General features: G+C 56.3%; 5 protein-coding genes across 5 annotated transcripts; 3 read left to right on the top strand and 2 right to left on the bottom strand.

Annotated features, from left to right (window-relative positions):
• The first annotated feature begins 4225 nt into the window (after window positions 1-4225).
• THITE_2110248 (uncharacterized protein) lies at window positions 4226-5834 on the top strand. Its single transcript, XM_003650562.1, has 2 exons — window positions 4226-4711; window positions 4782-5834. The coding sequence occupies exons 1-2, from the start codon at window positions 4371-4373 to the stop codon at window positions 5476-5478; spliced, it is 1038 nt and encodes a 345-aa protein (XP_003650610.1). The 5' UTR covers window positions 4226-4370; the 3' UTR covers window positions 5479-5834.
• A 1294-nt stretch (window positions 5835-7128) lies between these two features.
• THITE_2110247 (uncharacterized protein) lies at window positions 7129-9550 on the bottom strand. Its single transcript, XM_003650561.1, has 2 exons — window positions 7535-9550; window positions 7129-7440 (listed from the first exon to the last, which is right to left on the bottom strand). The coding sequence occupies exons 1-2, from the start codon at window positions 9376-9378 to the stop codon at window positions 7341-7343; spliced, it is 1944 nt and encodes a 647-aa protein (XP_003650609.1). The 5' UTR covers window positions 9379-9550; the 3' UTR covers window positions 7129-7340.
• A 507-nt stretch (window positions 9551-10057) lies between these two features.
• THITE_2142199 (uncharacterized protein) lies at window positions 10058-14012 on the bottom strand (the record flags this gene model as incomplete). The annotated part of the gene is made up of 7 exons (XM_003650560.1): window positions 10058-10639; window positions 10701-11111; window positions 11169-11410; window positions 11479-12178; window positions 12241-13352; window positions 13589-13630; window positions 13766-14012. The coding sequence occupies 7 exons, from the start codon at window positions 14010-14012 to the stop codon at window positions 10058-10060; spliced, it is 3336 nt and encodes a 1111-aa protein (XP_003650608.1).
• Window positions 14013-15357: 1345 nt separating this feature from the next.
• On the top strand, window positions 15358-22430 carry THITE_2110243 (uncharacterized protein). Its single transcript, XM_003650559.1, has 4 exons — window positions 15358-15716; window positions 15782-16106; window positions 16190-22137; window positions 22196-22430. Exons 1-4 carry the CDS (start codon window positions 15456-15458, stop codon window positions 22235-22237), a joined length of 6576 nt encoding a protein of 2191 aa, XP_003650607.1. The 5' UTR covers window positions 15358-15455; the 3' UTR covers window positions 22238-22430.
• A 2760-nt stretch (window positions 22431-25190) lies between these two features.
• THITE_2094454 (uncharacterized protein) lies at window positions 25191-27785 on the top strand. The gene is made up of 3 exons (XM_003650558.1): window positions 25191-26043; window positions 26122-26133; window positions 26174-27785. Exons 1-3 carry the CDS (start codon window positions 25565-25567, stop codon window positions 26937-26939), a joined length of 1257 nt encoding a protein of 418 aa, XP_003650606.1. The 5' UTR covers window positions 25191-25564; the 3' UTR covers window positions 26940-27785.
• The last annotated feature ends 7 nt before the right edge of the window (window positions 27786-27792 follow it).

The following is a 27792-nucleotide window of genomic DNA, read 5'->3' as shown; positions in this document are numbered from 1 at the left end:
TCCTATTAGCTAGGCTAGCTTAGGTATATCGTTCTTTGCTATATTCGAGGGTACTATAGGATATAGCAGATATATAGGATAGTATAGCGGTATACTATAGAACTATAGTGGTAGGTAAGGCGGTGCTATTATCTTATTTAGATCATTCGAGTTGTTGCTATTAACGTTGTTGATAAACTAGATTCCTCTACTTAGTAGTTGTTTAGTAATAACCTTGCTATTAGGACCTATTTAAACGCTTTAATTAGCCTTAGTCTTTATAGAACTAATCTATTTCTTAACTAGGGTAGTTGAGGCGCTATTAATAGTAGCCTTCTAACGTTCGATCTAGGTAGCCTACTCTACTATCTCCTAAATAGTAATAGAATAGTAGATACTGTCGCTATTTATCTAGTAATAGAACTGGAACTATATATCTATATCTTTATAATAGTTCTAATAGCTTGTCCCTAAGTTATAATGCTATTTATCTACTAGAAGATGGAAATACACTTTATTTAGCTTTTAAGTATTATAATCCTCTACCTCTTTTAACATTTTATTTATAAATGTCTTGCGCTTAGCTGCTAATCTCTGGCTTTTGCTAGTAGGCGTAGCTAGTTCAATGGGCTACGTAGATCAACTAGTGCTAGCTAGTACTATAGCGTTGCAATTGAATAGTTGGCGAGTAAGCATAGATATAGGAGATAAGGGTGTAGAAGCAACTAGGGATACTACTTATAGTATATTAGTAAGCTCGAATTTATATTCGATATTAATAGAATAGTCCTTAGTAGGTTGGCTCAATAGCGCCTTTATTAGTTCGTCGATACTACTGATATATATTAGATATATCTACGAAGAACATACCTTCTTCGAATTCGACTAGACCATTAGGTTAGCTCTTATACTTATATAGGTAACTACACTTATAGAAGCAGCTATATACTTAAGATCTAATATAATGCTACTTTATTAAACGTTGTTAACTACTTTGTCATATAGGCTAGATATAATATCTTCGATCTTCGCGTTTAAACTGTTGCTAATAGCTAAATTGTTAACCTTATCGCCTTGTTCAGTGTATTCTACCTAAATTTTATAGCAGTAGGTTCACTCTTATAGAAGTAGTAGTAGTATTCGAAGGCTCTAATAGAACGTATTTAGGAAGAATATAGTGGTATAGGTAATATTAACAATGATCGCGCTTAGTAGAGTAGGCTAGTCTATCGACGTATTATTGTTTTAATGTTAAGGGGAACGTAGTATACAAGCTAGTAGTATAGAATCTAGTATAGGCAATTAGGAGTAGTCTTAAGTTTAGGCCTATAATTGTGCTAATAGTGGTAAGGCATCTAGCATAGGCGATTAGGAGCGGTCTTAGGTTTAGGCCTACGATCGTACTAATGGTAGTAAGGTATTTACTAATTGTTGGAAAGGCTAGAGAGATTAATACCAAAGTTGGTATTTTGGTAGCCTTTAGTATATCGAAGGTAGGATCGAAGAGTATTGCTTCGTTGCTTAGAGGAGTATAGCAATAGGTAGTTATTTGAATAGTAGGTTCACTAGTCATTAAGAGACTTAACAACTAAGCAAGTAATTCCACTTTTATAAAAGTGGAGAATAGGTAGTTCCACTTTTAAAAGTGGAGAAAGTGGATATATTGATAAAAGTGGGGGTGTGATAAGATAAGAGTGGTTATGTGTATAGAAAAAGTGTTGTGCATGAGGAAAAAGAAGAGAGGTCAAAGGTAGGAGGTTGAACCTCGATATATAGACTTCTTCTCTCCCAGTTATTGCCCGTTTCACAGGCCCACTTTTATTCCACTCTTGGACCCACTTATAATCGTCATTGGGATCCACAGTAGACCCACTTTTATTCGTCATTGGGCCCACTTTTATATTCCTATTCATTGGTTCGATCTTTGCAACTAAGAACCTTAGTGCCGATCTTCGTTGTTCGAGATCGTTCGATCGTAACCCTAACCCTTTAAGCTTATAGTAAGCTTATCTTATCTTATCTTACTTATATAAGCAGTGTTTGCTTATATAATCAACTTATATAAAGTTGATAGAATAACTTTTCGTTATTTTTATTATAAAGGTCTTTTAAATAGGAATCATTTTTAACACTAATCGAGAAGGCTAGTACAATAGGCGTAATATATTGAACTATAGCAACGGCTATAATAGTAAGGATAATAGCTTATTATATATATAGATATTGATGTCCTCCTTTTGTAAATGGCCTTGTAAGCTCTCTACTATATCGAAACCTTCTTTCGAATCGAGTATTTCGATCGGTTTAAAGGGCGGCAGTTAAAAGCGTTGTAAATAGCGATTTAAACGCCTCTAAAATACGGAACGTGATTTCAAATATATCTAGTACTCTAAGTAAGATATAGGCTTCGATTGTAAATATAAGCAAGTACTAGATACACTTCTTTTATATAGCTTCAATATAGTACAAGCCTAGTAACATTAGATTAGTTCTATAACGGCGATAGCCTTAGTAGCAGTAGCTTTAGCAACAATAGTTTTAGTGGTATAGTACGAGATAACCCTAATCCGCTTATTGCCAGTAGGCGTTATATTATTAGAGGCTTTAGCAGCAAAGGCAGCAGTAGCTTTAGTAGCAGTAGCTTCGGTAGCAGCAGCTTCGGCGGTATAGCGTAAGACGACCTTGATCCACTTGTTGCTAGTAGGCATTGTATTAGTAGGGGCTTCGATAGCTTTAGCGGTAGCAGCTTCGGTAGTATAGTATAAGACGACCCTAATTCGCTTATTGCCGGTAGACGTTGTATTAGCCAGGGCCTTAGCAATATAGTACAAGACGATCTTGATCCGACTAGCGGCGCTAGTAGCAAGCTCGGGGGGCTCGGGAGGTTCAGAAGGTTCAAGAGCTAGGTAGGCACTATAGCGAGATAGCTTAAGCACTTTACTACATTATAAAGGTATACAACTACGCTTCGAAGGCGCTATTAAGAACTGTACCAAGGTGCAAAGAGGGTAGGCTCGAAGGATTATATACAGTAGATCGCCTAGGCGCTTGAGAATAGAGTCAGGAGGTCGCTAGGTAGGCTAGGTAGGCTAGGCAACGCTAGGAGGTATAGAGGGCATAACGCTATAGAATTCCAACGTAGTGCCTTCGAATAAGGCATTATCTACAGCTTCAGGAAGCCCGGAAGATAGCGGTAAGCCTTGAGAGTATATCGAACGCCTAAGAATAAGTCGGTAGCTAGGAACCAGGGGTTCAGGGGTAATTACTAGGCATTGCGCCTAGTATTCGATTGATCGTTGGCTGACTAAGCTAAAATAGGCTACAGAACCATCAACAAGTATGCAAAAACACCAGAAAATGGCCATTTGGGCCGTTTTTTGCAGTATCTACAGCTTCAAATTCGAGGGCGATGGTTGCCCACTGTTGCCCACTGTTGGCTACTGTTGTTCAAATTGGGGTGTGTTGCAGGCACCTGGACCCACTTTCGCCTGGTGTTTGGAAGCGACAAAGGGGACTGAGATTGCGAACGGCAACACCTCGTACCAAGCACGCTAAACCAAGTCGGCAGCGGCGCGGCGGCCCAACCGACCATAAGCACAGATTAAATTACGGATTAAGCTGAGGCTGAGCGCGGGCCATGGCTTCATGTCTGCAGATAATTACGCGTCCATTGAGGCAGGGCTGAAGATATCCCCCTTGTTTGAGAACAGCGAAGCATCTTGCTGAGTCCGCTCCCGACCCGAAAACATTGCATCCACCGCACTCGGATGCTGCAAGCTGTAGTGGCCCATCGGGCCGGCCTCGACGGCGCCGTGCTTGCCGATTGACCGGGGGTATAGCTCCTCCGGGTCCGCTTCTCGCACTTTTGTGTGTCCATCCGCTTGTTAAAACATCCGAGTCGCGGAAGTCTCGGATAGAACCCGGGCCTCGGTCCTCAGGGCTCGGACTTGTGTGCCATGTGCTTGGTGCGGAAGCTGAGCTGAGTTGCATGACGCGGCTGCCACGAGGGGGTGAATCCGAGGGCCGGGGCGCAGTGCTAGCAAACGAACGGCGGCTGTGTTGGTGTTGACGGCGCATGCTATTGACTCGCCGCAGCATGACGGCGAATGCCAAGTTACGAGGTGGGAGAAATGGCACCACCCGTCGAGCTGCCACCGACTGTATTCTTGGCACTACACTGCCTTTCTTGCTTCTTCTCCTTTTCCGTTTTTCTATACAAGAAGGCATTGTACGCGCTGTCTGTATCCTGACTATCCTCCGATGTATGCTGGCAAGCAACACCGGAACACACGACAACCACGATCCTGCCTCATCGGCGACCCTCACCCCTGAGTTGTGATCCCTCTCGAAGCCGAGCGAAACAACAGAAACCTGCGGAAAACACGGACACGATGGCCTGCCCAACGGGAACGCCCGACTGGAGCGGCGTCACGCTCGAGACGTTCAACCAGACGCTCCTCCGCAACCCGGCGCTGTGCACGTCGTGCACCTGCCCCCTCGAGATCGACGGCCACATTCTCGGCGACATGTCCTACTACCCCTCGCTGGCCGGCAACATCCTGTTCGCCGCCCTCTTCGGGGCGCTGCTGCTCCTGCAGGTCGGCTTTGGCATGGGCTCGAGAACATGGGGGTTTCTGATTTGCATGTCGGCCGGGCTGATCCTCGAGGTGCTGGGGTATATCGCGAGGATCCTGATGCGGGATAATATGTTTACAAACACTTACTTTATCATGTGAGTCCAGGTTTTGGCTGCTAGTCAGCTACATCTCGCTTCGAATCCTAAATGTTGACCTGCTGAACAGGTACCTCGTCTGCCTCACCCTCGGCCCGGCCTTCTTCTCCGCGGCGATCTACCTGAGCCTGTCCCGGCTGGTCGTCATCTACGCGCCCGGCCGCGCCCGCTTCCGGCCGCAGACCTACACGTACATCTTCGTCGGGTGCGACACCATCGCTCTCCTCCTGCAGGGGGTCGGCGGCGGCTTGGCGGCCGGCGCCGACGCCGGGTCGACACTTTCCAAAGACGGAATTAACATCATGATCGCCGGCGTGGCCTGGCAGGTGTTCTCGCTGGCCCTGTTCGGCCTGCTGAGCTTCGAGTTCTGGCTGCGCGCCCGGCGGCCGGCGTCCTCCTCCACCTCGTCATCTTCCTCCCACTACAACCCGGCGTTTGCGGCCCTGCGCGCGCGCCGGTCGTTCCAGCCCTGGTTCATCGTCGCGCTCGCCCTCGCCGGCGTCTTCATCTTCGTCCGCTCCGTCTTCCGCTGCGCCGAGTTGTCGGGCGGGTTCAGCGGCAAGCTGGCCAACGACGAGATCACCTTCATGCTGCTGGAGGGCACCATGATCATCCTGGCCTGCATCCTGCTGACTGCCTTCCACCCGGGCCTCGTGGTCGGGTCCGAGGCCTGGGCTGCGGCAAGCTGGAAGGCGGGGGCGCACGGGTCGCCTGGTGATGGAGAAAAGGCGGCGACGGTGACGGCGGCGTCGAGCTATAGGGAGTGATTCTTGGACTGATGATTAGTGTACCAAGGTTCTATATAACACACATAGATCTGGGAGACTCTCCATGCTCACTGGGGTACCGTTCTGGAGCTGACATGGCGGCGTTGGGTGCATAGGCCGAGGTCTCTGGTTCCGCTTGGGATATCCATTGTCATGGATATTTGAGATAGAGGAGATTATTGTTCACGTTACCAGCATATTTGGGAAGCCTCTGCCGAGGTGCCTCCTGACCGACTCCCCCAGCTGCTCAGCTTTACGTTTACCTCTCCCCCTTTGCCACAGGCCCTTGAAAAAAGTCGACATAATCAAACATGCTCCGCTTGTAGGTCCTCCGCAGCGCCCCATCGGTGCGGTTGACAGCCTGCATGTCGTACCGGTCCACATAGGAGCCGAACTCGTTGTTGTCCGCGAACCTCCAGGCGAGCGCGCCGACGACGTTGACGCTGTTATCCCAGACCGCGCGCAGCTTCTCCGCCAGGTAGTCCTGGCAGTACACCGGTGCGCGCGAGGTCCTGGCGCATCGTGTCGGGCCCGAGCCGGTCCTCGGCGGACACGGGCAGGCCGAACTCGGCAATCAGAATTCCCATCGGCCGGCCGGAAGGAGTGCCAGACGTAGCCGAGCGCTGGCGCACGTACCCCGGGGCCACGGCCGGGTACGACACGCTCGACGCGACGCCGCTTGCCCAGCCGTTGGCCTGGACGCTGCCGAGCTGAAAGTTCCAGGTTGCTTTCGAGCCTACTATGCAAGATGCCAGGCGTCTTCGAAGAAACTCAACCTTGGAGCTCAAGCCAGGGGTGACTCGGTTACAGCTTATATACCTACGCAGAGAGCATAAGTAGGTGTGAACTGTACCTATATGTTTCGCCGGCCTCTCGGCTCGGGATGATGGCCTTGCGTTCTCTCCCGCTCACGGAATAATGCCCGGAACTGTGGGGGTTTTGACGGCATGCAGCAACATCCACTGCCCATGGGGCATGGAACATTGGGGGCCGTGTCGTTGGGGGGGGAGGGGGAGAGGTCGCAAAGCGCTGAGCGGTATGTGAGTGAAGGCCGCGACCTAGGTAGGCTACCTCTACTATGTATATCGGTACTCGTACACCTGGTTCACACACACTGTATTCAACGGCCGATAGCCTATGTGGCGTCGGCTTGCTCTTGAAGGAGGAGGGAGATCTTTCAAAGCCAATTTTTAAATAAAAAAAAAGGAAAAAAGGAAAAGAATAAAGCAGCGGGATCCAACTTAGTTCCTCCACAACTTCGACATCTAGGTTGCTCTGCGATGGACAATGCATGTAATCGACTGATCCCGTCCGAGGTCCTGCGCCCCAAGCGCTGCCTTTCCAGGATTTTCAAAAGCCAGTCGTTAGCCATCGATCTGTTGTAGCTTTCACCCCTGGCTGGGCATTGCCTGGCAGTTTCTGGCGGGTTGCAGCACATCGCCTCCTCTCGCGCAAGGGGAGGCTACTTTATTCTCGCTTGTTTCTGTTGAAGATATGCCTCCACGACTCAGCCTCCTGTGTAGTACACGTACACATGATGCCAACCGCTCCACGATGCCAACCTGCGCCCGCTTTCCGCCACATCCGCTGAAACCCCGATCTTTTTTTGTTCGAGCCCGTGCCTCTACAATCCAAGTATGTACAAGAACACCGCCGACAGAACGACCCTCGGCCAACCAGTCTATCGCTGGAAGCCGAAGACCTGAAACAGGAGAGCAGCAAAAGCGCCACCGCCTCCATCTGGCCTGACTCAAGATATGCCATCTATCCAATTGCGTTGTTTGTTACAGACAGACAGACAGACAGACAGACAGACCCGGGATAGAAAAGGGACCCCCCACCAGCCTGCAGATAGTTGCAGCCTAGGTCATGTAGTACTTGGGGCCCTCGCCGCCCTGGGGCACCTGCCAGTTGATGTCCTGGTTGGGCGCCTTGATGTCGCACGTCTTGCAGTGGATGCAGCTGGGGGGGTTACGTTAGCACTGTCGCATGGAAAAAGGAGACAAAAAGAGTAAAAGAGAACAAAAAAAGATGCGAAAAAAGATTAGAAACTCACTTCTGCGCATTGATCTGGAACCTCACGCCCTCGGGCTTGGACGCGTCCTCGACGTACTCGTACACGCCCGCAGGGCAGAACCGGTTCTCCAGCCCCTTGAAGGCCGGCCAGGTCTCGGCCGTGTGCCGGTCCCAGTCCTTGACCTGCAGGTGCACGGGCTGGTCCTCCTCGTGGTTGGTGCCGGTGCGCGAGACGCTGGTCAGGATGTCGAACGTGATCTTGCCGTCCGGCTTGGGGTACTCGATGCGGGGGCACTCGTCCGCCCTCTTGGTGGCCGCGTGGTCGGGCACCTTGTGGCGCAGCGTCCAGGGCGCGCGGCCCTTGAGCACGAACGCCTCGAGGCCCGAGTAGAGCAGGCCGCCGTAGACGCCGAGCGGCGTGTGGAACGACGGCCGCATGTTGCGCACCTCCTTGAGCTCCTTCCAGATGGCCGACTTGCGGAGCGCGTCCTCGTACTCGTACAGGAAGACGGAGCCGCCGTCGTTGGTCTCCTTGAGCGCGTTCCACGCCGCCTCGGCGGCGAGCATGCCCGACTTCATGGCGTTGTGCGTGCCCTTCACCTTCGGCACGTTGACGAAGCCGGCCGAGTCGCCGATCAGCGCGCCGCCGGGGAAGGCCACCTTGGGGAGCGACTGGAAGCCGCCTTCGACGAGCGCGCGCGCGCCGTACGAGATGCATTTGCCGCCCTCGAGGACGTCGCGGTACAGCGGGTGCTGCTTGAGCTTCTGGAACTCGCCGTACGGCGACAGCCACGGGTTGGGGTAGTCGAGCGCGACGACCAGGCCGATGCTGACGAGGTTGTCGCCAAAGTGGTACATCCAGGCGCCGCCGTACGTGTCGTAGGGGAGCGGGTAGCCCATCGAGTGCGTGATCTCGCCCTTCCTGAACTTGTCCGGCTGCACCTCCCACACCTCCTTGATGCCCAGCGCGTACGTCTGCGGCTGGCTCTCGCGGCGCAGGTCAAACTTCTTGATCACCTGCTTGCTCAGGCTGCCGTGGCAACCTTCGCCGAAAAGCGTCACGCGCGCGTGGAACTCCATGCCCCGCTCGAACGTGTCCTTGGGCTTCCCATTGCGCGCAATTCCCAGGTCGTTGGTGGCGACCCCCTTGACGCTCCCGTCTGGCTTGAAAAGCACCTCGCTGGCGGCGAACCCGGGGTACACCTCGACGCCGACTTCCTCGGCGCGTTCGCCAAGCCACTTCGTGAACTCGTTCAGGCTGAGGATGTAATTGCCGTGGTTGTGCATCTGCGGCGGCGTTGGGACCGGGATCGACATGCTCTTGGTTAGGAAGCGCATGGTATCCTTGCCCGCGGGTGTCGCCCCAGTGAATCGGTTCTCGTTCGCCTCGTCAAGCCAGTCTGGGATGAGTTCGTTGATCGCGGTCGGCTGGATGACCGCCCCCGAGAGGATATGCGCACCGAGCTCGCCGGCCTTCTCGAGCAGCAGCACCCGGAAGTCCTCATTGCCCGCCTCGTTGGCCAGTTGTTTTAGTCGGATAGCGGCTGAGAGGCCGGCCGGGCCGCCGCCGATGATGCATACGTCAACCTCGTCGCTTTCGCGCTCGACGCTCGCGGGATCGAATGAATCGTCGACATCGGCGTAGCGCCGGCGCGGGGTTGTGGACAGGCACCGCCGAACGGCGGTTCGTGCGGGAAACACGCTGCTGGCTGTCGGACGCACATCGGGCCGCCGTAACCGACTGGGAGCGGCCAAAGACAGAGCTCGGATGCCGCAGGCTCCTTGGGACCGCAGCCGGAGCCGGAGCCGTGTTGTTGGTGCCGGAGCTGGGGCTGCCGTGGCCCTTCGGCAGAGGCTGCTTGTGAGGCGTGCAGAGGCCGACATCGTCGCTGCACGCCTGGAGCAAAAACGGGAAAAAAGGAAGCTAGTTAATTGCGCTGTTGGCGCAAATTTAGAGGGGCAGTTGCTTCAGCAAGCAACTTGCTCGGGAATTGACCTCACAGTTCGCAATTCACAAAAACATTGAAAGGCACTTGGATTTCCCTCCTGCGCTCCTCTCCGTCTGTGTCTCCTTTGGCCGAGGACCCTCCCGTCGAGGAATATGACGTTTCTGCCGCCGAAGCCAATTGACTTTTTGGCATTTGAAAGCGGTCCGTGCGCCCTCCGAAGCGGAGCACGACGGCCTGAGTCGGCCCCACTCAGCTTTGCCGAGGCAAGCCGAGCTCGGCGATGCTCCCTGCCTTCCTCACCTCGCCGCATCTGGCCGACTGGAGCCTGTATGCCTTCAGCCGGGTAAGTGCAATCAAGGGTCTCCGAGAGCCTTTAGACTCAAATCACGGAACGAGTCAAGGAGGCAACGACGGTTCCAAGTCAGGCTCACAGCCTCCCAGTTGTTCTTCCATCCAACAGACCACTTCTGAGAGCCTTCGTAGGCTGATGGGGTTCAGTCCGTGAATTTGAAGACAGGGACTCTGCTAATCCGACGGGCTTCCGTCCCCCCAAGGCGCGGGGAGAAAAGGTTGCGTTTGAGCGCAGCATCTGGATCTCAGCAGGTCCTATCGCTTCACTGGCGGGTCCGTCCCGGCAGGCCATTCGCCGACGCCGAGCTGTTAACGTTCTGGTCGGGAATCCGATACAGCATATCCCTCTGCTGCCTCTTGACCATGGCCCAGAAGTCGTAGCCCTGGTCGTCGTGCCCCGCTAGATGTGCCTCCCTCAGCCGCCGCTGCTTCTTCTTCTCCTCCCGGCGCCTCCTCTTAGCCGCCTTTCTCGACGCCGGCTCTAATCGCTCCGCGTACACGCGCTTCAACATTTTCCATGCGTCCTTGATGCCCACGTAGGCTCTCCTGAACGTGCTTTGCACGCGGTAGTTGAACGCTGCCACCAGCGACACCATGATCAGGAGGGCCGACGCCGGCAGGGAGATGGCCCCAATCTCCTTGAGGCTGGGCACCTGCTCCTGCCACTCGGTCGTGTTCATGCCAAACAGGCCGGTAAAGAAGGTCAGCGGGAGGAAGATGACGGTGAAGGTGGTGAAGATCATCACCGAGAGGTTCTGGCTTGATGCCAGCTCCGCTTGCAACCGGGACCAGCGGACCTCGTCGACCTGCGCCTGCCGCTGCACCATCTCCAACATCTTTTCGTACTGTAGCCGAAGTCAGCTCACGCCTCTGCTAGCAAACAGGGTTAGCCGGCGCCCAACTCACGTCGTTCCTCGTCGTATCCACCCTCTTGAGCATCTCGGCCGTTTGCTGCTTGTAGTCATCCAGATACTCGAGTGCCTCATCTAGGAAGTCCTGGCCATTTTTGGTCACATCCCTGAAATCCTTGCTCATGTAGATTTCCTTCATTTGGCGAATGGTCGACTCCTGCGTCTCAAAGAGCTTCTGCAGCGTCGTCAACTCATCCGCGAAGTCGCGGAGCTCCAGGAGGGCCGACGTGTGTTCTCTATTCTCGCGTTCAGACCTTTCCAGTTCGCGTTTGTGCCGCTTCCTGATAGCAGCCGGGCTATCTCCTTCGACATCGGAATCCTCTTCCGAGTCTGTCGCGTCATCGTCCGCCTCCATGCCCAGAGCGCGGATGCGGAATCGCTTCATGCTCTGCGTCATTCTCTCGGCCTGAAACATAGATCAGCAGCTGTAGATAGGCCATACCGAACGGGCCCGAGAACGCACCAGTATCCCGATGCCTTCGTCAAAGATGCGGAATATTTCGAGGTCGGGGTGCGAGGATCGATCGAGGAGCACGGTGACCGCATGCCACACAATCAAAGCCGCGAGGTCCAGGGTATTCTCGGTCCTCCCCGTGAGATCACCGTTGAGTTCGTTGTAGACGCTGTTTCGCAAGTCCGCCTGCTGAAAGAGCGTCCCTTCTGTTGGCGACGACTCCCGCCTCGAGAAGAAGGTCGTCAAGGTGGCTAGCGTACTTAGTGTCTGGCTCAGGACAGGCGAGAACGAGAAGGATAACAAGCAAGCTCAAGCTTACTCATGTCTATGGACCACAGCCATAGTTGGTCGACCATCAGAACAAGGCCATCCTTGAGCTCAGGCTCAGGTTCGACCCCGAACTCCTCATCCGTGTCACCGTAACTGCCCGCGTGGGACCCCTTCGCAGACAGAACAGAGCGTTCACCCATCGATTTGGTGGAGCTGCTGTTCGGCGCCTGGCTCCAGGGTGGCGGTTCATCCTTCTTGGTCAGCTTGTACAGCATTTGATCGTCATCCCGAGAATTGGTGTCCCTGAGGGAGGGATGCCCAAACTGATCCAGCGTCCGCCGGCAATTTAGCGGCGGGTCATACCCGATGTACTCCCAGATCGCTTTCAGCTCTAGGGAATCCTGCTGGGCAACCCACTTCGGAACAGGCTTTGCTCTTCCATGATACCGGCGCCTTGCGATCAGCTTTCGACGCCGGATCATGCAGCGATATGTGTCAAAGTGAAGAAACGGAAGGTAAACATAGAGACAGCTGGGCATGATCCCAGGGGTGCTTGGGCCGAATGTGGGCGGGGAGATCCGGGGCGAAGTCGGTCGGTCCACTGCCGGGAGATATTTGCACATGGCTTTGAGGTACGCTGGTTGGGAATCCGAGTTACGGTTCTGGATTTGTTTGGACACCCAGTTGTCGTAGTCAAACAGCCGCGAGAAGTCCAGCCCTTGTGTTCTTGCGAGGGTCGCGAAGGTTTCCTGTCCCATAGTGTCAGCATCTCGAGCTTCGAATAGCAGAAGATGCGGCGAGGGTTTCGTACTTTTACCCAGACAGGGTTATTGTACGGCATGTGAACCCACATGAACTTCCTGAGCGATGGGTCGGGTCGAGGGAGCCCGGCCGCAGCGGTGAGCGCGTGTTGTTTTATCAGAATCCGTGCCTTTTGTTTAGCGAGAATATCAACCACTTGATGGGATGCTCCACCAGAGAGTTCACCGCTTTTCGCCGGTGCTGGCTCCGACACGGTAGTGCTGACGCTGGCAGTGCTTTCGGGGCTTGAAGGTCGGACGGTGGGTTCCGACTGGGCTGGGCCTGCCCTCAAAAGCGACGGTCTCTCCGAAGGACTTGTGATGGCGATTGCTGGCGAAAACGCCGCCGTAGCGCTCAACGACGAGTCGGTCGTCAGGTTGGGAAAGTCCAGGCCGTTGCTGTCCGTTCCTGCGGAGGCTTGCGGTTCTGCGTTGCCACCGCTCCCCAGCTGACTAGGCTGTCCCCTTTGACCTCTATGGAGACGCTCCGCTAAGCATAGCTCAGGCCCTTGTCTGAGGAACTCCTTGAGAGAGTACCTGGTAGAGTAGAGGCGGATGATGGAACCCGTCTCTGCACCCGGAAACTCGGTGGTATATGGCCGAGGTGATTCCAGGGAAGGGCCTGGGTCCTCATAGAAACCGACAATCTCAACCTTAACGCGGGATCTCAAATGCAGCGGTGTGTGGGTATAGGCAGAACTGAGCAGCGCTGCTTTGCGTATCGCCTCGGCCAAATCTGCAAGGTAGGAATCCAAGATGCCCGCATTCCTCGGCCCGAACGACGCGAGATGGGCATGATCGCTGTCCATGGCGTAAACGTCTTCTTGCCAGAGATCTACGAGTGCAGACTTGACTGAGACTAGGGGGGCGTCGAACTGCACCTCGCTCGGAAGACCAGCAGCGGAGCCTGACAGCAACGATTCTCGGGTCTCATAGAAGGACCATAAACGAAGCTCACTAGCCATGTCCACGAACTGGTCATGCAGGCCAATGAGCTGGCTGTTGTTGACTCGAAGCTGATCACTGAGAGACCGGGGAAGGGTGGCTTGTAAGTGAAGGAGCTCCTGGATGCTTCCCTTGAGGTGCGGCATGGACATGAAACTGGATCCACGATGGGGCGTGCCTTTGCCTTGTTAGTTTCTCCTGGACACAGCCAAAGAGGATCGAAGACTGGCTTACCGAAGAAGGTGACACCATGGCAGCTGTCTACGATCTCCTGGTACCTGGGATGATGGTTTGCCTTGACCAAGGCGCTCTTGACCACCAAACCGCCAATGCTATGGGCGATGAAAAACAGGGGCCGCGAAGACTTGGGGGGAGGTCAGCAGGACGATGTTGCAGAGAGCCATGGAAGCCAACTCACCGCTGCGTTGCGCATCTGCGACACCTGGTCCAGCAAATCTTCGGACAAGGACTCCAGCGTCAGGCCCTCCTCCAACGCGCGGTGTCTGTAAAGAAAGACACGCGCGATGTTGGCCGAGATACGCAGGTCCCTCGTCACCCACGGACTCGGTCTGCGCAGTGAGCTGCGCGAGCCAAGCGCAGAGGTATCGCCGCCGAGCTCAGGGCCGGTGCTCCAGGTCTGTAGAGGATCGGCGCCGGGACAGGGCACCGCAATAACATCGACCGCAGTCTCGTTATGGCCAGGTCCTCCCACGTCGCCGTTGACATCCACAAAGCCCGGCCCCAAATCGGCCGCCAGAGCCGCCTGGGGCTCTTGAACTGGGTTGTCGTAAGCTTGGCTTTTCTTTCCATCACCCCTGCCAGATTCACGGAAGTCCATGGTCTGCGTCTGCACGGTGGCCGTAGGGGTGTGCCTTGTCGGAGGATCTTTCGCGTTGGCGCCAGCACCGGTGTTATTGCCTTGATGGCTTTGGCTGCTGTTTTCCGTCTTCATCGCTTGCGCTGTGACAAGGTTCCGGTGCAACCAAAAACCGTCAAGTTGGAAAGGAAGCATAAACACGCGCAATTTGGGCTCAACTGGAAATCTTCGGAATCCGAGCCCTGAGAACGGAAGCGGCAAGGCGCACCGCGCTTGCGCGCCTTCTCTGTATACCGCGAGACCAAGCCATGCTGACCCCTACCTTCCTCTCTGGTATCTCAGCCTTGGGCGGAGTTCACGGGGCTCCGGGGCTGCAGTCTGGGCAGGCGTCCTCGATTGGCTGCCTGGAGCCGGCATATGAATGCGCTAACCACCAAAGCAGCAATTGAGAACCGCTCGTGATCCAACACTGGTTGGCACGGGAACCTGACATCTCACCACTGGGTGTGGCTGTCATTGGATGGATGCGTCGTTTCTCATGTTGCGTGGAAAAAGGGAGAAATCCGCTCTGAGTTTCGTCAAGTCGCAGGGCGGAACCACGTTACGCAGCCACAGATAGTTAACGGGAGATTAGTTGTTGAGCACTGGGAAGGGTAGAAGACCGGATCGATCACAGATTATGTCTGGACTGTGTAGACTGACGCCTCATCTGGACCATGGCCGTCGATGATGATAGTTACTTGGCATGAACAGAGTACCCAAATTGTTGCCAGGTCTGTAAGGATGTAACCCAAGCACTAAGTGTGGTCAGGACTTGGGGATGGAAATGAACCTGAGTGATGCGCTTTCGTAGAATCAGGTATCGAGGGTGAGTAGTGGCACGTGCGCAGAGGCTTACATTTAACCAACGTCAACCTAGTATAGGTGCCGTGGTCTGCCCCATGGCCAAGGCAGCAAATCAGGCCCACAAGCTCTCTAGCCCACAACATTATCCTCCCCGCAAGCAGCAGCACGGGCCCCACCGAGGCCTGGCTGGTGCAAGCAGTCGGTTGAGCTCTAGCGACCCATTTCTTTCTGTCGACCTCACACGCCGAAAAAAGCACATCCCGCAGTGCAGTCTCAAACCCACGACCACCTAATCTATCAAAGACCCGTGACTCTGCTGCTCGCTCCGTCGCGTACGGATCGCCCGACCACCCTGCCGCCCGGTTCCGCATTTGATTCATCGACCCGCCGATACGCCTGGCGCCGACAGCCGCTCCGGTAACGTCGCCTTCCGTCTCGTGCGAACGGGCAGAAGTGGCTCGTCCCACCAATTCCTGAGCCGGGTGTGTTCGCACCCACCTCCCCACCATCACCACACCACCCCGCCCCCCGAAAATACTGAGAGAGAGGAAGTGGCTCTGTCCGGCAGGGGATAGCAGCGTCACGCCCTTCCTTTCCCCTCCCGCCCCCCGGTAATCCATGGTCCCTCCACCCAGACCGGGAACCTTCTCGCCGAGCCCAGCCGCGCAAGCCATCCACACTGGCGCCGCGTCCCATTCCCCCCATCCCTCTCACGCCGGTGCGCTGAGTGCGGCTGCCAGCCCCAGTACGAGCAGCCCCACTGGGTCAAACTCCCTGACCAAGCTTGTTGTCGCCCAGGTCTACCTGCTGCTGAGCACCATCAAGGAGGATCGGGACGATCCTCGTAAGTGGGAGTCACAGATCGAGTCTCTGCGCAAGGTAAGATGGGCTTCTCTCGCGCGCTCTCACCGCCTTGCTGACAGTCGGCTCCCGTGCCCTCCCAGCTGCTCGATGAGCACGGCATGGATGTCTTTACGAGATACTTCGCGCGACTGGTGGCCGCAAATGCCGCCCAGATATTCCCCGGCCTCAACAGGCCGGGAGCAAATCCCGGCAATTACCATCTCCTCGTCGCCGAGATGCGGAAGTTGTCTCGCGACTTCTCCCAGGCCAGGAAGATCGCCGAATCTATCGAGACCGGCACCGAGGATATCTTTCGTGACTTCGACCTGTCCACGTTTATGGAGCATTTCCAGTTGGACGCTCTCGAGAAGACCCTGCTGGCTCTCGCTTTCAAGCTTGGGCCCAGGATCGACTTGAAGGCCAAAGGTTAGCTGCTGCGGTCCACGCACCCGGTCCTCGCGCCGTACCTTGACGATCGCCATTTGCTGACGTTGCCTTGTTTTCCGCAGCCGATGCTATCCTATCGACAAATTTCCCGACGTTCGTCAATATCCTTAGCCGGCCAAATGGAGACCACGCCGATCTCGAGCCTGACTTCGTCGCCGAACTCCTCGACCGCTTCGTTCAGGTCCACCCGCCAAACTTTAATGCTGCCGCGAAGCGCGAGCTGGAACACAGGGTGCAGTCGAGATACGCCCAGTCCCCGGATTCCAAGCCGCCGCCCTCGCAGGTGTTGGCCGCTCTCGACCTGGTGCGGATGCTCGCCGACAAACCACCTAACGCCCTTGCCCTTTACATCCATCGGACCGGCGCCGCCTTCACCGCGGACGACCAGACATGTACGGGCTACCTGCAAAATCGGCCGCCTAATGTCCATCTCAGCGAGGAACAGGTGTCCGTGGCCTTGATGTACACGACCATCAGCCAGACCCCTCGCCACAATCCTTCTGTCCTCGTTACCGCCCTCAGGCGAATTCTGCCCGAGGGCTTCAGGTGGCAAGATGTGGTGTCGTACTTCGACCACAGCGGCGCCCGGGTCACGTCGGCCCAGTTCCTCCGCCTATACAACGCGCTTCTGCCCATAGCACAGGAGGACAGCGACAAGCTCAACATCCAGCGCCTGTGGGGCGGCGAGTGGGAGAATCCCGAAACCCAGCTCTCGTTCATCTGCGCCTTCGCATCCCTCAAGCCTGAGCAGCTGGATGCGACCACCATACCTGACCTAAAGCCAACCTTTACGGTGCAGGAGTACGCCCAGTCTCCCCAGTCGATACGGGAGACGGCAGCATATGCCGTCAAGCACCCCCTGGTTTCCGAGGCTGCGCTGTCTGCCGTCTTCAACGTTGCGCTGCACTCGATGCACGCCTCGCAGAGCATCGAAGCCAAGCGGCTCTTCCAAGACGTGGTTGTCCCCAATCTGGCCATCTTTGTGGTCTCGGCATTCGGCGTGCCGAAGCCTTGGCCAGCCATGGCCGAGGATACGCTGGTCTCCCTGTTCGACAACTTCCTTCCCAGGACGCCCGATGCCGACTTCGTCATGGACAGCCTTTGGAGGAGGGACAAGGAGTGGGTTAAACAGCGGCTCAGCGATGCGCACGTGCTGAAACCCATGAGCTTGCCGCTCATATTTGAGCACGCGGTCCGGCAGAACTGGCTCGACGAGCTCGTTTACCTCCCGAATGCGTTTGGCGTCGACCTGGCCTCGCTGGCGCACGCCGAAGGATACCTCGACTTGCAGCAATGGGCGCGGAAGAACGCTGACCGCAGCACCGAGATGGCCAGGCTACTTTTCCAGTTCCTGGTCGTCAAGGCAAGCCTCGAAATGCAGTACCAGCGCCCTCCGGAGGGCCAACCGCCCGTCAAGACGACGACAACCCTGCAAGTCAGGACCGTCCATGCTCTGCTCCAGATCTTAGAAGAGTTCATGCCCAAGACGCCGGTGCACGACCTGATCATGGCTCAGCGGACATGCATCACGGCGTACCCGAGGCTTATCAACTACGGCGAAGGTTTTGACGACATCATCGACGCGAACGGGCGCGACGGCAACGCTCTGCCGCTGGCCGCCAACGCCAAAATGGAAGAGCATTACAAGAAGATGTACGGCGACGAGATCCAGGTTCGCGACGTGGTGGAGATCCTGGAGCGATACAAGCGGTCCCGCGATCCCCTGGATCAGGATATTTTTGCCTGCATGATCCACGGCCTGTTCGACGAGTACGCGCATTACGTCGATTATCCCCTCGAGGCACTGGCTACAACCGCGGTCCTCTTCGGAGGCATAATATCTCACAAGCTCATCTCGGACCTTCCGCTGCAGATCGGGTTGGGCATGATCCTGGAGGCCGTCAGAGACCATCATCCCGATGAGCCCATGTTCAAATTCGGCCTGCAAGCTCTCATGCAGCTCTTCGGGCGCTTCCGAGAGTGGCCTGGCTTTTGCAAACAGCTCCTCCAGATTCCCGGTCTGCAAGGGACGGAAGCGTGGAACAAGGCCGAGGAAGTCATTCGAGAGCACGACGAGGAGCTTGCGCGCTCTCGTAACGGCGGCGTCATCGGTCACTCGGGGATGCTCGGCAACGACAAGCTGGCCAACGGCAGCCTGGATGATGGCTTGGGATCGGAGCAGCACCCGCCTCCCTTTACCTCGGTGAACGTGGACCCGCCCCCGCCAGGTGTCGTCTACGAAGACCCCAGCGAAGAGGCCCAAGGGAAGATCCAGTTCGTGCTCAACAACCTTACCGACACGACACTACAATCCATGTTTAAGGAGATCCGTGACATGTTGGAGGCCAAGCATCAGCAGTGGTTCGCCAGTCATCTGGTCGAGGAGCGCGCCAAGATGCAGCCTAATTACCATCACGTCTACCTCGAGCTCGTCAAGCAATTCGAGGATAAGGCGCTGTGGGCGGAGGTCCAACGGGAGACCTACATCAGCATCTCGCGCATGCTCAATTCGGAGCTGACGATGCAGAACTCGACCGAGAGGAGCCACCTGAAGAACCTCGGCGGCTGGCTCGGACTCTTGACCCTCGCCCGCGATAAGCCGATCAAGCATAAGAACATCGCGTTCAAGCAGCTCCTTATTGAGGCGCACGACACGAAGCGCCTCATTGTGGTCATCCCTTTTGTGTGCAAGGTTCTCATCCAGGGTGCCTCCTCCAACGTCTTCAGGCCGCCCAATCCTTGGCTGATGGATATTATCCATCTGCTGATTGAGCTGTACCACAACGCCGAGCTGAAGCTGAACCTCAAGTTTGAGATCGAGGTGCTCTGCAAGGGTCTCAATCTGGATCATAAAGCCATCGAGCCCTCCGGCGAGATCCTCAACCGCGCTCCTGTGGAGGAAGTGGGCGACATCATGGGCCCGGAGGCGCTGGAGAATTTCGAAAACCTGTCTCTCAACGGGATGCCTGGCGTCGGCAGTGCGCTTTCGGCGCACCCGGCGTTCGCGATCCCCGACCTGGGCCCAAGCCTGTCGGTTCCGCAGACCGAGGTCATCAGCGCCGCCAAGCTGCACGAGATCCTCCGCCAGGCCTTGACGCGTGCGCTGCAGGACATCATCCAGCCCGTGGTCGACCGGTCGGTCACCATCGCTGCCATCTCGACACACCAGATGATCCGCAAGGACTTCGCTACCGAACCCGACGAGAATCGGGTGCGTACGGCGGCCATCAACATGGTGAAATCCACCGCTGGTAATCTGGCGCTCGTAACTTCAAAGGATCCGCTGCGTGCAAACCTTACCAACTACCTGCGGAACCTGTCCGCCGACCTTCCCCAGGGCCTACCGGAGGGCATCATCATGTTGTGTGTCAACTCTAACCTTGATCTGGCCTCGAGCGTCATCGAGAAATGCGCGGAGGAGCGTGCTGTACCGGAAATTGAGGATCTGATCGAGGGCGAGCTCGAGGCCCGGCGCCGTCACAGGCTCCAGCGGCCATCTGAGCCTTACATCGACCACGGACTGAGCCGCTGGGCGATGACGATCCCTCATCCCTTCAAGCTCCAGCCCAGCCTTGGCGGTCTCAACGCAGAGCAGCTGGCGATTTACGACGACTTTGCCCGTCAGTCCAGGGTGAATGCTGCTGCCGCCACGCCCTCGCAAGGCCCGTCTGCCTCGGATGCTAGATCGATGGCAAACGAGGCTCTCAGCGATCAGTTCAACGCTGTCAGCACTATGCCGACCCCCGCCGAGACCCCGTCGATGCCCCATCTGGGCGTGCAGCTTCAGCACTACCCTCAGGCTCACGTCGGGCTGACGAATGGCCGCCAGGGCGCCATGAGCCAGATCGACTCCAGGAGCGTTGCGGAGAGAGTCAACAAGCTTCTGGAACAGCTGGCGTCTGCCGCTACGAATTCGTCGGAAGAACATTTCAACGAAGTCCCCAGGTCTCACCCGGTTCTCGACCTTGTCGACGCGCTAATCCAACTGATTATCAAGACCCAACAGACCTCGGAGGAGTTCACCGTGTATGCCGCGAACCAGATTGCTCAGCTTCTCTTCCGCCAGCCCGAGAGCACCCTGCTGCTCGAGTGTCTGGTCCATGTTCTCGAGACGCTTCGCAAAGTTGCAGGGCCGGTCATCAGCGAGCAGATCCGCCAGCTCTTCCATCAGCAGCCCGGAGAGTTGTTCCTCAACGTGCCTCTCATTACGGCGCTGCTAGGAACGGATCTTCTCGACTGGAGGAGCATCGACGCGGCGACGGCGAAGGTGCTGCAGCAGCGCAAGGAGGGGTCCATTGACTTCCTCGAGCGGCTCATGGACCTCACGCTCCTTAATGATGCTCCGCTCGCGCTTTATGCGGATTTTGTTCGGAGCTTGGAGGAAGCGTGGTCGTGGATCATGGAGGATCCTGATGTACCCGCAGGCGCGCGGTTCAAATCCAAAGTGCTGGCTCCGCCGCCAGAGCTTCCCGCCGGCCTGAGCCAGGATGAGATCCGCGCTATCCAACTCGATCAGATGGACTACGTGTTTGACGAGTGGATCCACCTCTGCAACAACCGTTTCGCGACGGAGAGGTCCTCCATGATCTTCGTGCAACAGATGCACTCACGTGGGATGGTGAACAGCAGCGAGGACCTGTTGCTGTTCACACGTCAGGCGCTCGACAGGTCCGTCGAACGCTTCGAGCAGTGCCTCCAGTCTGGCGGCGGATTGGCGGAAGGCTACCAGGCGGTTGACGCGCTGGTCAAGATGATCATCATCTTCGTCAAGGCTCACCACGACAGCGAGGATCAGGATCGATCGGCCGGCGTGGCCTTCCTGGACTCGATCCTCTCGCTCGGCGTGTTGGTGCTGAACAACCACCACGTCAAGCGGGGGGAAGCCTTCAACCAGCGAGTCTTTTTCCGTTTCTTCTCGGCCATTCTGCACGAGGTTGCAGATCTGGCTAGCCATCTCCCGGAGAACGATTATCAGCAGATTATCCTGCGCTTTGCAACACGTCTCTACGATCTCCGCCCGAGCCTGTACCCAGGATTTGTCTATGGATGGACAGAACTCCTGACGCACCGTTGCTTCCTGCCCGTTATCCTTCGGCTCCCTGGCGAGGTTGGCTGGGCGCCCTTGACGAAGCTGCTGACACAGCTCCTTTCATACCTCGGCGATCTTTTGAAGCCCTTGACCGTCTCGAATATGGCGAAGGGGTTGTATCATGCCGTGCTAAGGCTGCTGGCCATTCTCCACCATGACTTCCCCGACTACGTCGCGGCGACCCACGTGCAGCTGTGCGAGAGCCTCCCCCCGCATGTCACGCAGCTCAATAACTTCATCCTCTCCGCGACGCCGCCGGCATTTACTAAGTCGGCCGACCCCTTCCAGCTGGGCCTCAAAGTAGACCGGATCCCCGAGATGAAGGAAGCGCCGCCCACGACCTTCGACTCGGCCGGCGTGCTGCGCGAAACCGGTCTCTTTGACATCTTGGAGCAGGCGCTGCAGAACGGCCCATCCGAGGATGCCATCGCCCAGATCAACCACGCGATCAACAAGGCAGATGGGGAGGATTCGACGTTCGGCTACGTCCCGGTCGGGGTGAACCGGCGACTGATTGATGCTGTGGTTGCCCAGTTTGCCCGCTTCGCCGTCAACCGGGCGGCATCGAAGAGCGACGGGTCCGTCTTTGTTCCCGGCGCTTCGGACGTCAAGACGCTCCACATGCTCGTTACCGAGGTGTCGCCCGAAGCCAGGTACTACCTGGTGACCAGCATGGTCAACGAGCTCAGATTCCCCAACGCGTCGACCAGCTATTTCAGCCAGGCGCTCCTCGAGATCTTCGGCCAAGACATGTCGGACCCCGAAGAGACGGATATCCGGCAGCAGATTGTGCGCATCCTGCTCGAGAGACTGGTTGGGTACTGGCCGCAGCCGTGGGGGCTGATGATTACCACCCTTGAGCTCATCAAGAACGATAAGTACCACTTCTTTGACTTGCCGTTCATCAAAGCAACCCCAGAGGTAGGCCGACTCCTTCTTGGGAGCCTTACAGTAGATAGCTGACAAATTTCCCTCTTAGGTTGCCGAGCGTTTTGCCGACATCCTCCGCGCTGCCTCATAAATGAAGAGATGCTCAAAGCAGCAACATGACTGCACGCAGCCAGGATGAGACGAGCGTTCTCAAACGCGCGAGGGATATTCCCAGGTGCTTTGACCACGGCTTACCCGCCAACTTCGGGAAGCCTGGAGGAGAGACAGTTGAGAGAGGGAGATTGGGCACATCAGAGACGCCCCTTTCCTGAGTCACGCAAGCTCACGAATGCTTTCGAGTGCTCTATACCGGGCAATGTAAGCTGTGGAGGTGCTTTCTAATCCAGCAAGCCGATGTATTTTACGACGCGGTTTTGGCTTGCCGTGCCGACGATTACTTGCAGAGTAGATGATGCATACCATGGGTTGGCGTTGGGCGGCAGGTAGAAAAATGGGAATCCTTGCTTGAGGTGGCTTTCAGAACACCAGATGACTACCTAAGTAACTCCTCTGAGACGATTGACAACTGCCTTCATAAAGTCTTTCCTCCTTCTCCTTCCTCGGTTCCCCGCGCAGCGCGGCCTCCACACTCCCGTAAACAGCGACACTGAGTTCTGCAAGATGATCGATGGTTATCATAGCGAGGACAGGATGGTTCATGATATCAGTACTATCGGAGCTTGGATCCCAACTCGGTAGTTAGCTGCTGCTGTGGTAAGTGATCAGCGGTTGGTTTACGACGGCGGCCTCGTGGTGTTGCTGGGTGTCTGTCCGCAAGGTCCGGCCTCCGTCTTTAACACCGTAAGGCTCGGTAATTCATATCGTTTTCATGTTGCACTAACCAAGCCTTGTTGGCGGGACCAGCTGTTGGGACGGAATCTTGGACGGGCTAAAAGAGGGAAGCTGAAAGGAAAAAGAAGGAGTGTGCAGTACGGAGTAAATCCCGTAAGCGTGCTCTATTCGCGAGGTTCACCCAGAGTGCTTTATTTGCCGCGCCCGAGGCTGCTTGCAGCAACAGATAGGCAGATCTGAGTGGGTGTCAACCCGTGGGTTATTACACTAGTTATTGCGGACAGCTGTGTAGCACGGCGTCAGTCTAACGGTCATGGCCGGGACTTCCATGCTCAGCCTGACGGGGCAAGACGATTGGTCTGCTTCCCGTTTGGAGGCGCCAGCGTTCTTCCATGTTTGAGATCTCCTGGTAGTTATAAGACACCAACCACCCGCATTCCAAAGTGCCCATGACAGGTATCTTGGTGTGATCCACGATCCGGCCACAACTGCGGCACTGTAGAGCAAAGAATGTCCCAACTATCCTCACTCCGTGCTTGGTAGTGTGCACTCCACGCAGTAAGTAGTGTAACCGCTGTGTCGTTAACTAGTACATATACCCTGGAGGCCGGACGGAGGAGCACAGTCCTGATGGTATCAATCTTGCACGGAGGAAAGGAGGGAACGGCAGATCCGTCAGGAGGCATGCTGCAGGCATCCGGTACTGTTCCCGGTCGATGTAAAACAAGTCCTGCAACAAACAACCCCCATGCTCATTTCTGCCGTGTACATACACTCGGCTGGGAGGTGTGCAAACATGCCTCGGGCTCAATCGATCATGTTTCCCGTGGCATTCCGTACTTACACAGCAACGGGACAGAATGCAAAGGCGGTCTGAAATCTTAACCGAGGAGAATTCCAGTGAAACAACAGCACCAGGCCACCGCGGAGGGACTGGCAACCACCAGAGCGGCACTGTAGCGGGTCCCGAGCAGGGATGGCCGGCAAGAGGCTGACCAAAAGAAGCAATCGAAGGCAATCCCACGTGACATGATTGGCGCAATTAGCACTTGGTAGCTAACTGCATACGCACTAGCGCGGCGGGGTAGTGGTGTAAGAAGCCGTGGCAACGGCCGGACGGGTTTCTTCGCCCATCAAAAATTCCAACACTGCGGGTTGTACTGGACAGTGAGGGCATGGAGGTTTTGAACCGGTGGCGAGGGTAGTGTTTTGACTGGTGAGCTTTGCAAGCGAACAATTTTGAATCAACCGACAATAAGGGATGGAATATGCATTTTTTGCCTGTTGCGGTGGCTTCACAATCATGTTTACCTCCAAGCGTTCTGTCGCGTGCACTGGCGACCAGAGAGACCATCCCGCTCTGGGCGGTGAGAGCTTGGTGGGGAATTAACCTCGGGAAGGCGTCGCAAGGCAGGCGAGGCAAAACGCGGCCATCGAACGACAAAATCGGAAATCCACCCGGGTGTCGGCGCCATGCTTCTGGAAGCTCGAGCGCACTTGCTGCTCGACTGCCCAATTGCTCCGGAATGCCACTTTCTTACGCAGTATAGGATATACATTTTTCATCCCAAGAGCTTCCTTCCTCTTTAAAGCTGTCATCGGTGGGGAGGCTGATGTCACGGATCGTCATCGAGCGCCTCGCAAGCAGCTCCATCAAAAGGACCATGACAGCGCCGAAGAGAATCAGAAACGCGTCTTGCCATCATCGAGCCGAGGTTGACTACACTAACAAAGTGTACTGTGATAGCCTCCATGGAGCATTCACAACACATCGATTGGCCGACTCAGTCCCGAATTGGGACTGCTCTTGTGTCAATGAAAAATTACTGTGGATCTGTGCATCGCGGGATGTCTCCAGCTGAGGCTCTTGCATTTGTCTTCGCTGCTGCAAGGTTGCGGGCATGCCTGCGTCAGCGCCGCTCGCTTCCCGCTGGTCAGTCAAATCTCTTGCATGGGGCCAAGGCGTGCAGCCACACAAATCGAGAGCTCGGACTCCATGAAGTGGGTCCATACCGCCCGTTTTGGACCGCATCCCTGCTATCCCTGCCGCAGACAAGGGAGGTGGTTGGCTCCCTTGCTCCCGTCGCGCACCACAGTAGGGCCTTGGCAGCCTGATCGAAGGCGGTCGCCCCTGCCATGTCCCAAACAGTCTTGGCCATGCCCACCCCCCCAAACGGCAAAAAAAAAAGTTGAGCTGTGGTTGTGAGCGGCAGTTTCCTTGGGTCCTCCCGCCGTCTCCTCCACCCCAAATTCCATTTCCGAACACTTCCGTCTCGCCGTTTTTTCCCTCTTGCTCCCATCCCTCGCGTGAGTGGTTTCTGGGCAAATCCATCGATTCCTATCTTTGATTTCTGTTCCCGTGCTGTTGCGTGGAAGGGTTTTGTGTGCTGTGCTGTTAGTCGCGGTGGTTGCATGGGCGTACGAGACTTGCATTACTGCGTATAGCCGGTGTTTGTCGCTGCTTAGACGCACTGACGATCGATCCCGTCGCCCCCGGCCCCAGGCCGCTCGAGCAGTGTCGGAGCGCATAGCATAACAGGGCGTTCGCGGGACCCGTCGCAACCGCGATCATCAGTCGCATTCTCGTGTGGTTCCTTTTGCTTTTTGCGCCCCTGAGCAGTCAGCCATGCGGCCCTATAACACCCGCCACAAGACGCTGTCGCTGCACTCGCTGGGCATCCACGTCCCCGGAACCCACGCAGCGCGCGCATCCCCTCCGAACCGAGCGCCCTCCAACAGCGCATCTCCGGACTCGATGGCTTCGCCGGCGTCGCCGCCCTCAAAAGACGACCAGCCGCCAGCGAAGCGGCTCAAACGGACCTTTAGCGAGTCGTCCGACGATGCGCCGCCCCTGGAGCGGTTGCCCAAGAAACGCGACGATGCAGCCAAGTTCGAGAACACACCGCCACCGTCACCGCCCGCCGAGCGCCCGTCCGTCGAAATGAGCGAAGATGACGAAGCGACCCCGAAGACAATTGACCTGGAGGGCATCAACGATGAGATCGTCGAAGCGGTGATTGTCCAGCTGCAGAAAACGGGGAATCGGCCTCATCTGGTAAAGGAGCTGGCCACCGTTTTGATGCAGCAGCTAAAGATCGTCCAACAGTACGTTGCCCGCCGACTCTGCTTCCCCCCCCCCGCCCATGCACGCGCGTCGCTAACTCACATTGCTCTTTGCTGCAGATCTGCCAACCCGTGCGCCATCGTCTCATCACGGCTAGCGGCGTACCTAAAGCGACCGGGCTGGTCTGCCCTGGGCCCCGTGCCCGCTGGCCAAAGAGCTCGAGTCGGTCCACCCGCGCCGCACCTACTTCTACCTGACGACCTGCCCGCATCAGCCGCTGCCGGATCCCGCCCAGGCGTCGGCGCTGAGCCAGCTTGCGCAGAGTCGCGCCGTCATCTCGCCGAGCCCGTCGACCGCGCCATCCACTGCCGCTGACGAGTCCGATCTAGAACGGCGGCGTGAGCTCAGCCCCAGCCCGGAGGTCGACCTGTCCAGTCCGGAGCTTGACGAGATGGATGACGACCTCGCCATGCCGATCACGCCCATCGGGTCCTTCTCGCTGCGCGGCGGCTTCTACATGGCCCCGCGCCCGATACCGAGCGGGTCCGGTCGCCACGGGCGCGCCGTGTCGCCTCCGCTAGAGAAGGACGAGAAGGAGTTCACGCAGACGGCCGACGGCCTGCAGAAGAGGAAACTCAACGGCGGTCTGCTGTCGTCGGGCGGCGCGCCTCCCGTCGAGGTGCCGGTGAGCATGGACCTCGAAAGAGAAGAGAGCTCGCTATTCGGCGGCATGTCCGGCGCCACCGCGCTGAGCACGATGCCGCCTATCTCCTTCGTCTCCAGCCCGGCGATTCGGCCGTCGACCATGACTCTCAGCTTTGGGAGAAAGGACGGCGAACTGGATAGCTGGGCCAAGTTGGAGGGCATGCTGGAGTGGGACCGCAGTCCGGAGAACATTGAGCTCGAGGAGCTCGATGGCCTGTTGGACGATTACTGAGCCGAGCCTGCGGCGCCGGGCAACGGCTCTCAACCCGTCGGGGTTGCCCCGATGATGCGCCAAGTGTACGATGATGATGAAGCTGGGCGGGTGGTTCCGGCAGCTTGCGGTTCTGTTTTGCTAATGATTTTCCTTTTCCAGTTTGTTTCATTGTTCCTATCATTGTCGTTTTTGCGCGGGGAGGTTTTCTGATAATATCCATCGAGGCCAGGCCTTCCCATAGACGAGGCTAGGTCCGCGGCGTTTATGACTTAGCTGATGTGGGTTGCGAATTGGCGTTCTGGATGGCGGGGAGACTGCGGGGCGGCGGCACCATTTGCATTGCTATTTGGACGCTATGATATTCTCCATTCTTATCTCTCTTCCGATTTCCTTTCTACCCTCGATGATACTCTGGTAGAGAAAAGCATGGCCGGGATGCTGTGGGGGTTGAGTCTCCAGACCAGGGAAAAGGTACTCCAAAGTTCCGGGGAGATGGGGGAAAGGAAAAGAAAAGGCAGATTGTGATGAACAATGGACGCCGAGTACGAAGGGTTCAAAACGGCTCCGGCCGATGGGGGATGGATTCGACCTCTGTACTTTATAACACGCCCTCACCCACCTCATCTCTGCTCGCTTGTTTATTCTGGTCGGTCAGGGTGCTACCTACGCCTAGAGAGGGGAGCGTCGTTGTTCCTAGAGGGCGCCAAGATGGACGGGGTAGACGGAGGTTGCTTAGTCTGGACACGCCCGTTTCGGTTTGTCAGGTGTGCAGAGATTTCCGAGATGAGAAGCAATGCGGGACGGAAGAGAAGGAATACAATCAGATCTCCAATCAAGAACTGGCTTCGCCCGAAGTGATGTTTGTTCTCGC

This window comes from Thermothielavioides terrestris, chromosome 1 (assembly GCF_000226115.1).
Source record: "Thermothielavioides terrestris NRRL 8126 chromosome 1, complete sequence".
NCBI lineage: Eukaryota > Fungi > Ascomycota > Sordariomycetes > Sordariales > Chaetomiaceae > Thermothielavioides > Thermothielavioides terrestris.
This window is presented reverse-complemented; position numbering and strand designations above follow the sequence as displayed.

What these genes read in the sequence shown, in the direction of transcription:
- THITE_2110248 (XM_003650562.1), top strand. Translation starts at nt 4,371, where the DNA reads ATGGCCTGCCCAACGGGAACGCCCGACTGGAGCGGCGTCACGCTCGAG. An exon ending in ACAAACACTTACTTTATCAT is followed by an intron (nt 4,712 to 4,781) that starts GTGAGTCCAGGT and finishes CCTGCTGAACAG; the next exon opens with GTACCTCGTCTGCCTCACCC.
- THITE_2110247 (XM_003650561.1), bottom strand. Translation starts at nt 9,378, where the DNA reads ATGTCGGCCTCTGCACGCCTCACAAGCAGCCTCTGCCGAAGGGCCACG. An exon ending in TTCCAGATCAATGCGCAGAA is followed by an intron (nt 7,441 to 7,534) that starts GTGAGTTTCTAA and finishes TAACCCCCCCAG; the next exon opens with CTGCATCCACTGCAAGACGT.
- THITE_2110243 (XM_003650559.1), top strand. Translation starts at nt 15,456, where the DNA reads ATGGTCCCTCCACCCAGACCGGGAACCTTCTCGCCGAGCCCAGCCGCG. An exon ending in AGATCGAGTCTCTGCGCAAG is followed by an intron (nt 15,717 to 15,781) that starts GTAAGATGGGCT and finishes GTGCCCTCCCAG; the next exon opens with CTGCTCGATGAGCACGGCAT. An exon ending in TCATCAAAGCAACCCCAGAG is followed by an intron (nt 22,138 to 22,195) that starts GTAGGCCGACTC and finishes TTTCCCTCTTAG; the next exon opens with GTTGCCGAGCGTTTTGCCGA.
- THITE_2094454 (XM_003650558.1), top strand. Translation starts at nt 25,565, where the DNA reads ATGCGGCCCTATAACACCCGCCACAAGACGCTGTCGCTGCACTCGCTG.